Source organism: Callorhinus ursinus, unplaced genomic scaffold, assembly GCF_003265705.2.
Source record: "Callorhinus ursinus isolate GAN/ISIS: 27379988/994484 unplaced genomic scaffold, GSC_fseal_2.0 scaffold81, whole genome shotgun sequence".
NCBI lineage: Eukaryota > Metazoa > Chordata > Mammalia > Carnivora > Otariidae > Callorhinus > Callorhinus ursinus.
In genome coordinates, this window is record NW_027397143.1 from 2,817,753 (window position 1) to 2,832,094 (window position 14,342).

The 14,342-nt window shown below is 42.6% G+C and overlaps 1 protein-coding gene across 1 annotated transcript in view; it reads right to left on the minus strand.

Moving 5' to 3' along the window:
- Positions 1–14,342, minus strand: part of RNF130 (ring finger protein 130) — a 104,802-nt gene that overhangs the window by 65,356 nt on the left and 25,104 nt on the right. The window contains exon 4 of the mRNA XM_025862705.2: positions 5,597–5,791. Coding sequence (XP_025718490.2) covers positions 5,597–5,791 — 195 coding nt within the window. The remainder of the gene's footprint in view (positions 1–5,596; positions 5,792–14,342) is intronic.

Sequence of the window (14,342 nt, forward strand, 5' to 3'; positions counted from 1 at the left end):
CGGAAATGTCATGGCACCTTCGCCAAAAATCAACTGAGTATAAAAGAAGGATTTATTTGAGACTCTCAATTCTGACCCATCAGTCTATGTGCCCATCCTTATGCCAATGTCACAACACCCTGATTACTGAAGTTTTGAAATCAAGTAGCCTGAAGTCTTCTGACACTGTTCTTTTTCAAAATTCTTTAGGCTATCCTAGGTACTTTGATTTTAGGATTGCCTTATCCATGTCTACAAAATATCTTATTTGGAAAGTTTCGGCTATTATTTCTTGACATATTTTTTCTGCCACTTTCTCTCCTCTTCTCTGGGATGTGACAGTGTCCCACAGGCCTTTAAGGCTCTGTTCATTTTCTTCAGGTTTTTTTTTTTTTAAACTTGTTCTTCAGAATGATAATTTCTATTGCTCTATCTTCAAACACACGGATTCTTCTGCTGTTTTGAATCCGCTCTTCAAGTCCTCAAGTGATGGTTTTCATTTCCAGTATTGTACTCTTCAATTCCATGATTTCCATGTGGCTCTTTTTGATAATTTTTCTATCCTTTATTGAGAATCTCTATGTGTTGGCTTCTGGTACCATTCATGTTGTCATATTTTTCTTTTTAATTCTTTAAATATCATTTCCTTTAGTTCTCTGAACATACATTAACTGAGGTCTTTCTCTGCTTAATTCAGCATCTGGGAATACTCGGAAGCAGCTTCTGCCGCCTTTTCTTTTATTTATTTATTTTTTAAATAGGCAGTGCAGTGCCCAGTGCAGAGCCCAAAGAGGGGCTCGAACTCACGACCCTGAGATCAACACCTGAGCTGAGATCAAGAGTCAGATGCTTAACCGACTGAGCCACCTGCCCCTGCAGACTTTTTCTGAGTATGAGTCACACTGTCATATTTCTTTGTATAGCTTATCATCTTTTGCTGAAAACCAGACATTTCAGACAATAAAATGTCACAACTCTGCATTTTTTGTCCTTAAGTTTGCTGCTGTTACCTTGTTTGCCTGCTTTGTTTAGTAACATGGTCAGGTTAGACCTGTGAGGTCTGCTTCCTCTGTTGTGTGCAGCCATCGGTGTCTCTGCTCAGTTTCTTATTTAATGTTCTTTCAAGACTAGCTGTCAGCCAGTTACTGGACATGGGTGCTCACACATCTCTGATCAGTAAGGCTGATACCATCTGCTAATGGATCTGGGTGTAGGGAGAGAACAGTGTTCAAAGTTGTGGCCACTTCCAATCCCGCCTGGGCTACTTTCTGCAAGTCCAGTCTGTCTCCTATCTGCATGGACACAGTCTCAAGGTCACCCAGGGGAGTAAACAGCTTCAGCTCTGAGATCACCATGGAGCATGTGGTCTCAGACAAGAACACACCTGGCTGCAGTCCTGGGCTGGGAGAGACAGACCCTGGCCTTTCTCCACCCTCCTGTCCCTGAAACATCACTTCTAGAGACAACAGTGTTGGGCACGGGTGTCACCCACCCTTCCATCACTGCAGGGCAAGCCCTCCGTCCTTGCCACCCACCCTGCCCCGACAGAAACTCCGTAAGACACGGCTTGGGGCGTGTGGGAAGCAGCCCCGGGCCAAACACCACAGCTTCCCATTGTTCCTACCCCAAAGTCTGGCAGTTGTTCAAGGCATAAATGAGCCTCAGACTTTTGTCAGCCTCTGGCTGATTTCCAGAACACTGAAGTGGTTGCTTTGTCAGTTTTGTCCAGTTTTAGAGTCACTTTGAGAAGAGAATCCGGTGATCTCCTTGCTTGGTCACAGCCCAGAAATGCCACTCTTCTGTTTACTTTTTAATCCTTTACAGAGGTTTCCTTATGATTTTTACTTTGAAATCTTTCAAAGCCCAAGAATTAGAGAGAATGTAATGAACATCTATGTACTCAACCCTCAGCTTAAGAAGTGACACATGACAGACATGTCCGAACCGCCTCATTTACTTCTCCCTGATCCTAAATTCCCCTCCCACAAATCCCCTTTCCAGGAAGACCCATTATCCCCAAATTTGGTATTTGTTAATACATGGTTTTGTTATTTTATTCATATATATATATATGCTTATATGGCAACTACTGTTTTGCATTTTTTTAACTTCATTCAAATGCTATTTGTACATATTCTTCTACAACTTACTCTTTTATGCTCATTATTATGTGTTTGGGATTTGGTCATGTAAACACATGTGGCTTTAATTCATTGACAGTTAACTGCTGAATAAATATGGCACAATCACGCCACTCTCCTGGGACGGACAGCTGGGGCTCACAGTAATTTGCTGTTACAATGCCACCATGAATACTTTCATGTGTTCCCATGCACACACAAGAGGGACAAGGGCCTAGAGGATGACAGAGGGGCCACAAATGCTTGTGTAAATAAATGAAATCTCCCCACTGGCTCCCATATGGCTGGAGGCAGAAAGTGGGAAATCTCCTAAGAAGGGCTAACAGTGGTTGTCCTCCACGACAGGGATTCAAGGCCTTCCACAGAACCTAGGTTTAGAGTCACAAGAGGCCTTCCTAGACAGGAGGCAACTAGTCCTATGTCACCAAGCAAGTCAGTGGAAAAATCAGGGACTGAAACCTAGGTTTCCTATCTTCCTTGTTTCTCAAAGCAATAGCTGTGGACTAGAGGCATTAGCATCACCTGGGAATTTGTTAAAAATACAGAATCTCAGGCTGTACCCCAGATATGCTGAATTGGAATCTGCATTTTAACAAAATGCCCAGGTGATCTGTACTGTATGCACACTAAAGTCTGGAAAGTACTCTAGAGGATGCATACAGGCATGAAACTCCAGGATCACAATGTAGGAGTTCTTTAACGATATCACATAATGCCAAATTTCTCTCCAAAGTACTATACCAATTTAGTTTCCCAGATTACTCGGATTTTTTATGTCTACTTAAAACATAAAGCCATTGTTCTCATGTCTGCTTTGATTCCATTGCCTCACCAAGGTTCCACTTCCTAACACTATATCCCCAAATCTGGCCCTAAACTTCCTCCCTTGTGTTGTTACACACTAAGCTGTGATGAAAGGGTTATATGGTCAAATGAATTTGGGAAACCACAGGTTAATCTATGTAGAACAAGTTCTTAATCCTAAGACTCTCAGAGAGCTCAGTATGTCTCTGAGGAGCCTCTGAAAGTGGACTACATTTCAAGCATTTTCCTAAACTTAGTTTACCACTTACCTTTTTTTGGCCATGGGTCATCTATGAACAGATCTGAATATATTAATGTTTTAAGGAACACAGATGGGGGGAAATCTGCAATAATTTATAGAGGCTTCCCACCTTTTTAAAACAAAAATCATTAAAAAAAAAAAGACATCAATTTCCTCTCTTATAATCCCCAGATCTTCTCATATCTAAAAGACTCATTCTAGCTACTTCTTTGCAGTTTTATGTATGTAAAATAACACCACCAGGAAAGAAAAATACATTTTGCTAAGATGAATTTCTCCCTCTCCAGATTTCTTCATGTTTCCAGTAAGAAGAAATCAGTACGGGAAGATCAGGTCCAAAATTTCAAATAGTTTCTCTTCGCTCTAAAACATCCGAGAACAAATTAGCACCTACTCTGAGACCTAGAGCAGAAAAGCCACTGTCTGTAATCCACTGTTCCCACACAGATGACCAGCTGAAATAGACTGTCCCTTAATCTCCTTATGGTCTCCCTGAAGAAATTAAAAGCTACAGGACTCCAGTGATCTCTGGATACTGAAGATCACTCATTCTATTACTATTGTTTGTTTTTCTACAGTGAGCACGTGTTATTTTTGCAACTAGAAAAAATACAGTTTTTGTTCTAAAAGGCTTAATTTGAAAGGAAGAAAACAAGTCACCTAACAAAATTTAAATCCATCTCATTATTCTGTCAAAAGAGACACAAAAGGTGACCCTCAATTAGGGTACAGAGGCCTTTGCAAGATTACTGTCTAAAACTGATTATGTCATTAACATTCATTAAACATGTCATTAAACTTTAAAAGCTATACGAACGCAGAACTTAACTTTATCTAGGTTTCAACTCTGAGAGATGAGAGACCACTGGCAAACCCGCTGGTCTGACTCCTGCTGTGCTCTCCTGGTCTAGAAGGGCACCATGCACGGCTGTGGTGAGGACTATGAAAACACGTATTAAAAAGCGCCACATCAGGTCAGTGGGGAAACACAAAATAAAACAACTCATTCGAATGGCCACAATCCAGAACATGGACAGCAGCAAATGCTGGAGATGATGTGGAACAAAAGGAACTCTCATTTATTGCTGGCGGACCCGCAAAATGGCACAGCCACTGGGGAGGATGGTTTGGCAGTTTATAAATGAAACGTGCTCTTACCATACAACTCAGCAATCATACACCCAAAGGATCTGAAAACTTACATCCATACAAAAACACGAATATTTATAGCAGCTTAATTCATAAATGCCAAAACTTGGAAGTTACCAAGATGTCCTTCAGGAGGTGAACAGATATACTGTGGTATATCTAGAAAATGGAGTATTATTCATCACTCAAAAGAAATGTGCTATCAAGCCATGAAAAGACAAGGACGAAACCTTAAATGTATATTACTAAGTGAACGAAGCCAGGCCGCAAAAGCTAGACAATCCAACTACAGGACATTCTGGAAAAGGCAAAACTATGGAAACAGTAAAAAAAACAAAAACAAAAAAACAGTGGTTGCGAAGGGGTGGAGAAATGGGAGAAATGGGTGAAGGGATGAACAGGCAGAGCACTGAGGATCTTTAGGGCAGTGAATATATTCTGTATAATACCGTCACAGTGGGTACATATCTGTCCAAACCCACAGAATATACAACAGCAGTAGTGACCCCCAAAGTAAACTATGGACCGTGGGTGATTATAAGAAGTCGCTGTAGGTTCACCAACTCTAACGAATGTAGCACTCTGGAGGGGGATGCTGATAGTGGGGGGGGCTCTTCATGTGTGGGGCCATATGGGAAATCTCTGTACTTTCCACTCAACTTTGCTGGGAACATAAAATTGCTGTAAAGAATAAAGTCTATTAACCCCCATCCCCCAAAACCTCATAGTCCAGTGCCTGGCATTTATAGTAAGTGCTCAATAAATTGCAACTATTGTTATTAAAGCAGTTTAAATTAGAGATATCCTCAAATGCTCCCACAAGAAATGAAGAAATACAGTTACTACTGAGTCCATTTGACATTTATCCTGATAAGATAAAAAGCATCCTCCTTGAAGAGGTCATCCTTGAGAGTCCATAACCTAGACGAATGATTCTCAATGGAACACGTTATTTTTCAAAGTTATTAAGTGGAATGTAGAAATGCAAAATGACTCAGGATTCGGTCACAGCCAGTTATTTAGTAAGTGCAAGTTTTACAGACTCTTACCGTCATTATTTAAGAAACAAATTCAACTAAATGAAAAAGACGCATCTCAAGAAACAAATGGTAATACCAAAAATGAATATAAAAAAACGAATATAATCACAGAATTAGGTTGTGAATGATGTGGTTCAGTGGTGGTAGAATGCTTACCTACAAAGCACTAATTTCTAGAAGGAAAAACGAAATTTACAAGCCCCCCCCCTTGTTTTGTTTACCTGGATGAGTCATGGTGACGGGCTCCTCTTTGGATTTATTATTGTAGATAACTACGGCAACTGCATTGTGGAAAGCAGCCCGTGATATTTTCTCTTTAAATGTGCAATTTCCCCGCTGCAGCAAGGCAATCCACTGTTTGATATTAGGAGGGACAAAGAACCGTGTTTGAGGATCACAGCCCAGATGATCAGCAACTAGACAGGAAAGAAAAAAACAACATTAATTCTTTCTCAAGATAGATAAAATCAGTCTTTATCAAAGTGCTCAACTGTTTCCTGAACACTGTGTATCCAAAGCACTTCGAGCAGCTCAGGGCCAGCAGAGCAATGAATATACCCAGGAACCTGAACCCGTATCTGTACCAGGAGAGAGAGGCTCCATTAACATGTTACCTGTGATGCAAATGAAAACCGTGAAAAATCCTGTTTAACTTCACAGACTGACAATGCGCAGTGCAGGCTGGTGAAGAGAGGAGGAAGAAAATGCAAACGCAGACGCTCCCATCCCCCAACATCCAGGTGACTGATCTACCCGACTTCTGCTGGTTGCACTTACTCTTCTCTCCACACCTCTACCCTACACCCACACCCCCACCCCTTCTCACCCTACCCCCACCGCTGCCGAAAGAGACTGATTTTGCTTGAGGTAAACAAGGCAGCCAAACTAACTTTTGCTTCGGTTACCAAGTGGCTTGCTGACATTCAAGCATGTTTGAACAAATTTCTTAGTAAGTGTCTAAAGGAAATTAGAAAGGTAAGTCTTGGCCTGGACTGGAAGTTCAGATAGTTAAAATAACATGAAACTAGAAACTAGAATAGATTATTCCTCTAATTTACATTTACTGGTTAAAACTACAGTTCCCCGTTAAGATACACGTATTAACTTTACTATATCCACCTGTCTGACAAGATGAAGACCCCCAGGACACTCCCTGGGGACACTAATTACACGGACACTGTTGTGGATGTAGGGGAGAGTTTGTTCCGGATACCCGTAAGCACACAGGAACCTGTAAGGCCAGGCTCCTCTGTCCGAGTCTGCAGTCATCAAAGCGCTGTCCCCTTTCACAAGTCTAAAGAAGCCCCCCCGCGGCTCTTCCCTCTCCCCACTGAGTCACAGGTGAAAGTGAAAGGGCAGGGTGGTCCAGACCGGGAAGGAGTCACAGAGGTGAAGTCCGCAGAGCCAGAGGACGGCTAGCCCCAGGCTCTGCACTGGCTGGGGCGGGGGGAGGACAAAGGGGAACACTAAAAGCAAATAAATAATAAAATACTAGATCAGTATTAATAATAGACTGTAGGAAAAGATGACACCAGTGGGGAAATACATGCTTTCCACACCCCAGAAGAACACCACTTAGCAGAAGAAACGAAACGTTCACGCTACTTAAACTGCACGGTGTAGCAATGCCAACTAACTTCGGAGAAATGGTACAGCTATCTTTCCCGCTTACACCATATTTTTCCCCCGAATTCTCTTACTATTGCGGTGAAGGATCATAATGAGAGCATATTTGCTACCATAGGTCTCCTGACCCAAACTGAGACATAAATAATTTCACAATGTCATGATTTATATTGTTGACAACTATCACCCTTTTCCTTAAATGATTTCTGCACTCCGAAACTTTAGTTCTTTCTCAAATGGGTGGAAAAAAAAAGCCTAAATCACAATTTTAGTAGCCAACTATTTTTTTAAAATATTTTATTTGTTTGAGAGAGAGAGAGAGCACACATGTGCATGTGCACACAAGTGGGGGGAGGGGCAGGGGGAGAAGCAGACTCCCCGATGAGCAGGGAGCCCAACACGGGGCTCGATCCCAGGACCCCAGGATCATGACCTGAGCCAAAGGCAGACGCTTAACTGACTGAGCCACCCAGGCATCCCAGTAGTCAACTATTTACTGAAAGACACATTGAAGGCATTGTGAAACTATGAAATCCTGAAACAGACTGTTTACTTGCAGTGCTGTTTCCCAGATAATTATGCTGCTTTAAAACAGAAGCATTTAGGCTAAATGTTAAGATAACCTCAGTGTCTTGGAAAAACCTCCAATACCATATACACAGAGCAATCAAAGAGCTGGTCTTAAGTGTTTCATTTGTTATTTTTCATAACACACTGCTGCACAAACCCTGGAAGAAAACGCAGAATCAAGAATACCCAAAAGGACGTGTATACTTGTCTTCAGCAAAATAATCATTTTTCTGTGACTTATCCTGTGCTTCCTATGATTTCATGCATGTTCAGAGGGCAGTAAGGAGGAAGCAACACATTGGTCATGGAATCAGCAAGGCGTGGGGCTCACATTCTAGATCAATTATTCACTAGCTGAACAACCGCCGGCGTTCAATGATCTCATCCTCAACTTTTACTTACTAAGACGAAGTTAAAATTCTTACCTCACGAGTTATATATGTGAAAAGGCTATAATAATTCCTCTACTCTTAAGTGCTTTAAAAGATTAATTCCCTTGGGACACCTGGATGGCTCAGGCGGTTAAGCGTCTGACTCTTGATTTTGGTTCAGGTCATGATCTCAGGGTCGTGAGACTGAGCCCTGTGCTTAGTGGGGAGTCTGCTGGAGATTCTCTCTCCCTCTCCTTCTGCCCCTCCCCCACTTATGCGCGCGCTTTCAATAAATCCATCCATCCATCCGTACGTACATATGTACAACCTTAAAAACATCAACTCCCTTTCCTTTCGTTTTACGGGTTTCATCTTATCGGGTCCCAGTGTTCCAGTTTGGTGCCGTGGGGCTTTTCTGCACCGATGTGTGTGAAATCCACCCACAGCTCGGAGCACGTGTCCGCTCCACATCCCCAGCTCCTAACACCTCCTGTTCCCATCTCGTTCCCTCTTCCCGTTGCGCTGACAGGGTCATCATCCTCTTAGAAGATAACAGTCATCATTTCTAAGACCGAAAAGACACGGGAAAGGATGCAACCACGGAACAAAATCTATCAAATATACTGAAGGAGAACTTTAAAATTCTCTTAAGGAATCCCCACCCACTAAGAACAGATTCTACCCACAACTGCAGGATCCAAACAAATTCCAACAGACTATATGAGCGGAAGAATGTCCTTGTTCCCAAATTTCACCCAAGTCATCATCCATAGAAGGTCTCTGCAAACATTTATGTCAGCAAGAATATGCAGTAATAAACGAGAATAAGACATTCAAGTTCCTGTTCAAGGAAGGAGTTTCCATTATTCAGAAAAAGAAAATAAGAGGTTTCCATAACCACTTGGTTGCATGTTTATTTTATCTATTCATTCTTTCCTGTAATTAAAAAACAACTTGAACAGTGAAAATGTGAACAGCTCTAAAACAACTTCCCAAGAGGACTGAAGACGAACCAGTTCAGTGGCCCTACTTCGCAATTTAATACCAGTTGTTTATACTTGAAGCAATTTATTAAGTGAAGACGCAGTATGGCATAAAATATCTATGCAATTAGGAACCATTAGAATCTATCAATAGTGGGCGCCTGGGTGGCTCAGTTGGTTAAGCGACTCCCTTCGGCTCAGGTCATGATCCTGGAGTCCAGGGATCGAGTCCCACATTGGGCTCCCTGCTCAGCAGAGGGAGTCTGCTTCTCCCTCTAACCCTCTTCCCTCTCGTGCTATCTCTCATTCTCTCTCAAATAAATGAATAAAATCTTTAAAAAAAAAAAGAACCTATCAATAGCAATCTTGCTCAAATTCAACATCATTTTACTTCCTTTTTTTTCTTTTTTTAACCTGCCTAATCTAGAGGAGGACTTCATCTCTGACTTCTTTGCATTTATTAATTATGGTGTCTGGAAAAACTTTTAGGGAGTTATCATGAAAACATGAAATTACAGATGATATACAATATTGTATTACAATATCTTACAATTTTGTAAATTATACTTTGATAAACCTGAAAAAATGTTACATTACAGAGAGGCTGAACATCAGTTTTTTTTCTGTACGGCCTTTCCTGTTGAATCCAGAAACAGTAATGAGAATTTTATTTATTACTTGACAAGAACCAATCACCGACAGGAACAATTATGGAATCCTCACCTCAACGAACACAGAAGCTCAGCAACAAACACACACCTTGGTCTTGAATGTTAAGGAACCTCTAAATGTACTGTGAAGGCCATGCCTGACACAGAAATGAAATCTCAGCAACACTGGATGGTAGTGTACCTTACCAACATGAAGGGTGCTTAGAAATCCAGGAAAAGAGCAACAGGATGGTAAAGGTTTCGTGGGGGCTGAAAGCCAGACAGAATGCTGGAAAACCACTAGCCAGAGAGGAGGGGGTACAGAAGTGACCAGCATGAGAACAGAAAACAAAGACGAAGCCTTTCTCTCGAACTCTCACAAAAATCAAGATGACACATAACCCAAGTTACAATGCTATACCAATGTAAGATAATCAAGTTCTAAAAAGAAGAACCCATCTGCAATGGGAACACAGGAAGAATATTCTGGCACAAAGAGTATATAAATATTTAAAGGGTTCTGTGGGTGAAGAAGTCAGTCAATAAATAAAACCTCTCTTCCCCAAGCAGCCTGAAACTCCCACTTTGGATCACCTGACTTAGGTAGAGCTCATCGCATGAAAATGCAAACACCCCATCTAGCATGTGGCGGTCACCAAGTTACTGTGTGGGTCATGTCTCCTCCCACGCCCAAGAACCACCAATCTGCAGCCGTGGCACAGCCCAGCTCCCCCGGGGCGCCTCACGCTCTCAGAGCCTGGGCATCTTGGCTCCTCCATCTGAAATGCCAAGCCCAACGCTTCCTTGCTGACCACCTCCTAAACCTCAGGATTCTGCTAAAGTGTCCTCCCCGGAACACCCTCCCGGGCTCCCGAGGCTGAGCTGGGTGCTTTGTGTTTCCATGGCAGCCCGAGATGACACACACTTTAGCTTTCATCCTACTGTACCAGCAACTGGATGTTTATTCTGAGTCTCTCCTCACATGTGAGAATGTCCTCCAGTGTGTGTGGCACAGAGGAGGTACTTGACCTCGCAGGTGAAGGGAGAAATGGGAGAATGACAGAGGGACACTGAGCAAGAACTGACAAAGAGTCTGTGCCAAAGACCATTGTTTTCCGTGGTAGGGTGCTGATGGGGGTGATGTTCTACCGGCGTGATGTTCCTACGAAGGAGGTAGGTTCCTTGCTTCCTAGTTCCACATTAGATTATAATGTCTTTCATCTTTAGGTTTCCTGCTTCTTATTCCGACTTTCCTTATTTTCCCCTCTGTTAAATTCTAATTTTATGATTCAAAGGACAAAAGGGAATTCCTTATTTGTGTTGCCAGTTTCTTAATTTTTAATGTTCAGTGACTGGATTTAAATGTCTAGCTTTCATCCCTTCATTACATCCACATATAACTTATTCTCTTGCCATTTCTATACTTTCACTTAAATCTAACACCTTTTCGTTACATATCTTCAGTGTTTGTTTAATCTTGTTGAAACGCTCTGCTTTCCTTTTGTCTTAATTTCCCGTTAACTCATTTGTTAGTTCAATTTTTCTCTTAACCTTGTATCTACTTCGTTCCTCTAATTTTCTTATCCTCTCCCCCCACCCCCTTCCACTTCTGTTCATGTTTTTCTTCTCTGGTAGAATTTGTTGTCATAACAGCCAGGAAAAATGATCTGGATGGACCCTAGCCTTTCTTGATTTTTCAGGAACCTTATATTAATGATCATTCCCTCTTTGTCTTTTTCCCTCTCAATTAAACCTGCCGGTCCCTTCCATCTTAAAAATAAAGTAGAAAAGAAAGCAGGTATGTCCAAAGGCTCCCGCTTCCCGTCACCGTCGTCAAGAGCCGTCTGTTCCTTCTGTGCCCAGCTCCTCAGTGCCCACTCATGCCTCACCACATCTTCATCTCTGTATCCAGCCACTCCATCAAAGCGCTCTGGCTAAAATGCACCAATAACCTCTGCGTTGCTGGGACAGTGTCCTCTGCACTAACTCTCAGTAACATCCACCTCAGCCGAGTACTCTCCTCTCCTGGCTCTTAGGGCCCTCAGCCTCCTGGCCTTCCTCCTCCCTTCCTCCTCCTCCTCCTTCCTCGTCACCTTTCCCTACAACTGAACCTTCAATGTTGACGTTACTGAGCACTCGGACCCCACTCCGATGTAGGTCGAGGACTCTCCAGGGCTAGAATTTCTCCCCACACTGATGGTACATTTTCTCACTGGAAGGACGATGTTTACTAACATCTTGTGCCAATCAGCCCTTTCCTGAAAAACTATTTTTCATTTTTTACTTCTATAAATCCGCGGTTTCCAGTATATTCAACTAAAGCAGGTCAATAGCATGCTCAGAATCAGGAGAGAAATATGGAAAATTATACACAGAGAAGGGGTCCATTCTCTCCCACTCCAAGCAGAAACTGGACTTGACCTTGATGAGTTAACAGGCATTTCTGAATGTCTCCATTGGTTCACATGGAGGGAGACACGGGAGGGAGGCAGGTGGACACACTGTCACTCTGGTTTGTTTCTTTCTGGGTGACTTTGCCCTGCTTCCAGGCATGACCATGGGATCACCCCCGGGGTCTGAAGTAGATTCTGTTAATTGCCCCCAAAAAACAAAACCAAAACAAAAACAGAGACCTTATTTATTTTGGGCATCTACAGATCACCTCTACCCAGCCATATGCTTTCAGTGACACCTATTTGAGCTCAAGACTCGAGGGGAAGGGAAGTAGACATCCACTCTAAGATGAGCCACAGGAAAATGAATAAGGAGACATGTGACTACAGCTGCTGCTGGCAGCCATTTTGTGATAAAGAGGGAACAATCTTGGGATGAAGTTAAAACTAGGATGGCAAAGGGGAGAGATCAAAAGGAACAAGATCCTTAGTAACTCTGCTAAGTGTTGAATCCCTGAACCCTGAAAGTGGCCCTAGCTTTGACCTTCCAGTTCTGACACAGAACACTGTAAGCAATCTAAGCAGGATTTGTTACTTGGAGCATTCACGCTTCTTGTGTGTCAAGCAGCAATGACTGAGATGGGGGCTTTATCCCTGCTGAGGGGCTTTCTTAGTCCACAAAGATCCACGCTTGGCTATGCAAGCCCACCAAGAAGAAGACGAGACCTAAGGAGAAAGCGTCCCTGGAAACTCCTTGGACACAGGGAGGCAGCCAGGACATCAAGCCTTTGCCTCCTTTCCCTCACTTAAGGGACATGGTAGGTATCTGGGAGAGGGGAGAGTTGTTGGAAGACTAACATCTCCAGGAAGGACTCTTGAGAAGCATCCATGTAGGCAGAACCCAAAAGGTTGGTGGAATTTGAATGACGGAAAACCACTTTTATTTTCACTACACTAAATGAAATCTAGCGTTTTCTTCCCCTCTGAAGGTAGGCAACAAAACATCTGCACCTCTGTAACTAATAGCAATTACATTAGCTACTGCAGATTCGGCAAAAACATGAAAACATACCCGCGATTAAACTTTGTAGACCCAATACTGGTAATCAAGATGATCAGACCCACTGCTAGATCTTGTTACACAATATGATCATAAGAAAGCAGAGTTATTTTAAATACTGATACTGCGTTTCAGGAGACTCATTTACTTTTGCACGTTATCACTACTCTGAGAAGCAGCCTAAGGGTTTCTTTTTCACTAGACTGCAAAAAGAGGCTCAATCGCCAGGCTCAGTGGATGTGTATTACTTACAGGATATACCTGGATCCGTTTCCATTACTTTACTTTGTTCTCACGTATCCTGTTATTCCTAAGCTTCTTTGTACTCTCCCCCATCCTTCTCTACTTCTGAAAGCAGTGATCACATTTTCTCTGTTCCCCCCCTTTTCCTCCACATATTTATTTAAGTTCTACTTTTTAGAGATTACTCTTAAAATATTAACATGCATACCTGATAAAGAGTTTACATTTAATCAATGTCTCTAGTTCCTTCCTGAAGAAGACGGGCTCTTAAGATTTGTATTGGTTTCATAGGGCTACCCCAACAAAGCCCTACAACACCTGGTGGCTTAAACAACAGAAATGTACTCTTTCACCATTGTGAATGACAGACGTCTGCAATCAGGGTGCTGGCAGGGTCATGTCCCCTCTGAAGGCTTCGGTGGAGAACCCTTCCTTGTCTCTCCCAGCTTCTGGTAGCCCCAGGTGACCTTGGCTTCTGGCTGCATCATTCCAACCTCTGCCTCTGTCTGCATGTGGCCTTCTCCACCATGTCCGTGCCTTCACTTCTGTCTCTGAGGACATTTACTGCTGGATTTAAGGCCCACTTGGATAATGCAGGGTGCTCTCATCTCAGGATCTTAATTTAATTACATCTGCAAATGTAATTTTTTCCAAATAAGGTTTCCACATTCACAGGTTCTGGGGATTAGGGCACAGACACATCTTCTGGGAGGCCACCATTCAACCTACTGCCGAATACAGCTCCAACCACCCCTTTCATCTTATGTGTAATTACCAGTACTCAGTTCTACCTTTCTCTAATTATCCCATCCCTAATAGTTAATGTTTCATACGGTCAATGCTTGTTAAATGTTACCTACAGATACTTATCAGTCTTTATGTTAGTCAGGGATCTCCAGAGAAACAGACCAGTAAGATACGTGTTTGTATAAAGAGATTTTGTATAAGGAATGTGCTCATGGGATTATGGAGGCTGACAAGCCCCTAGATCTCCAGGGTAAGTCAGCAAGCTGGAGAGTTGATGGTGTGGTTCTAGTCCAAAGCCTAGCAGCTTGAGACCCAGGAAGCGCT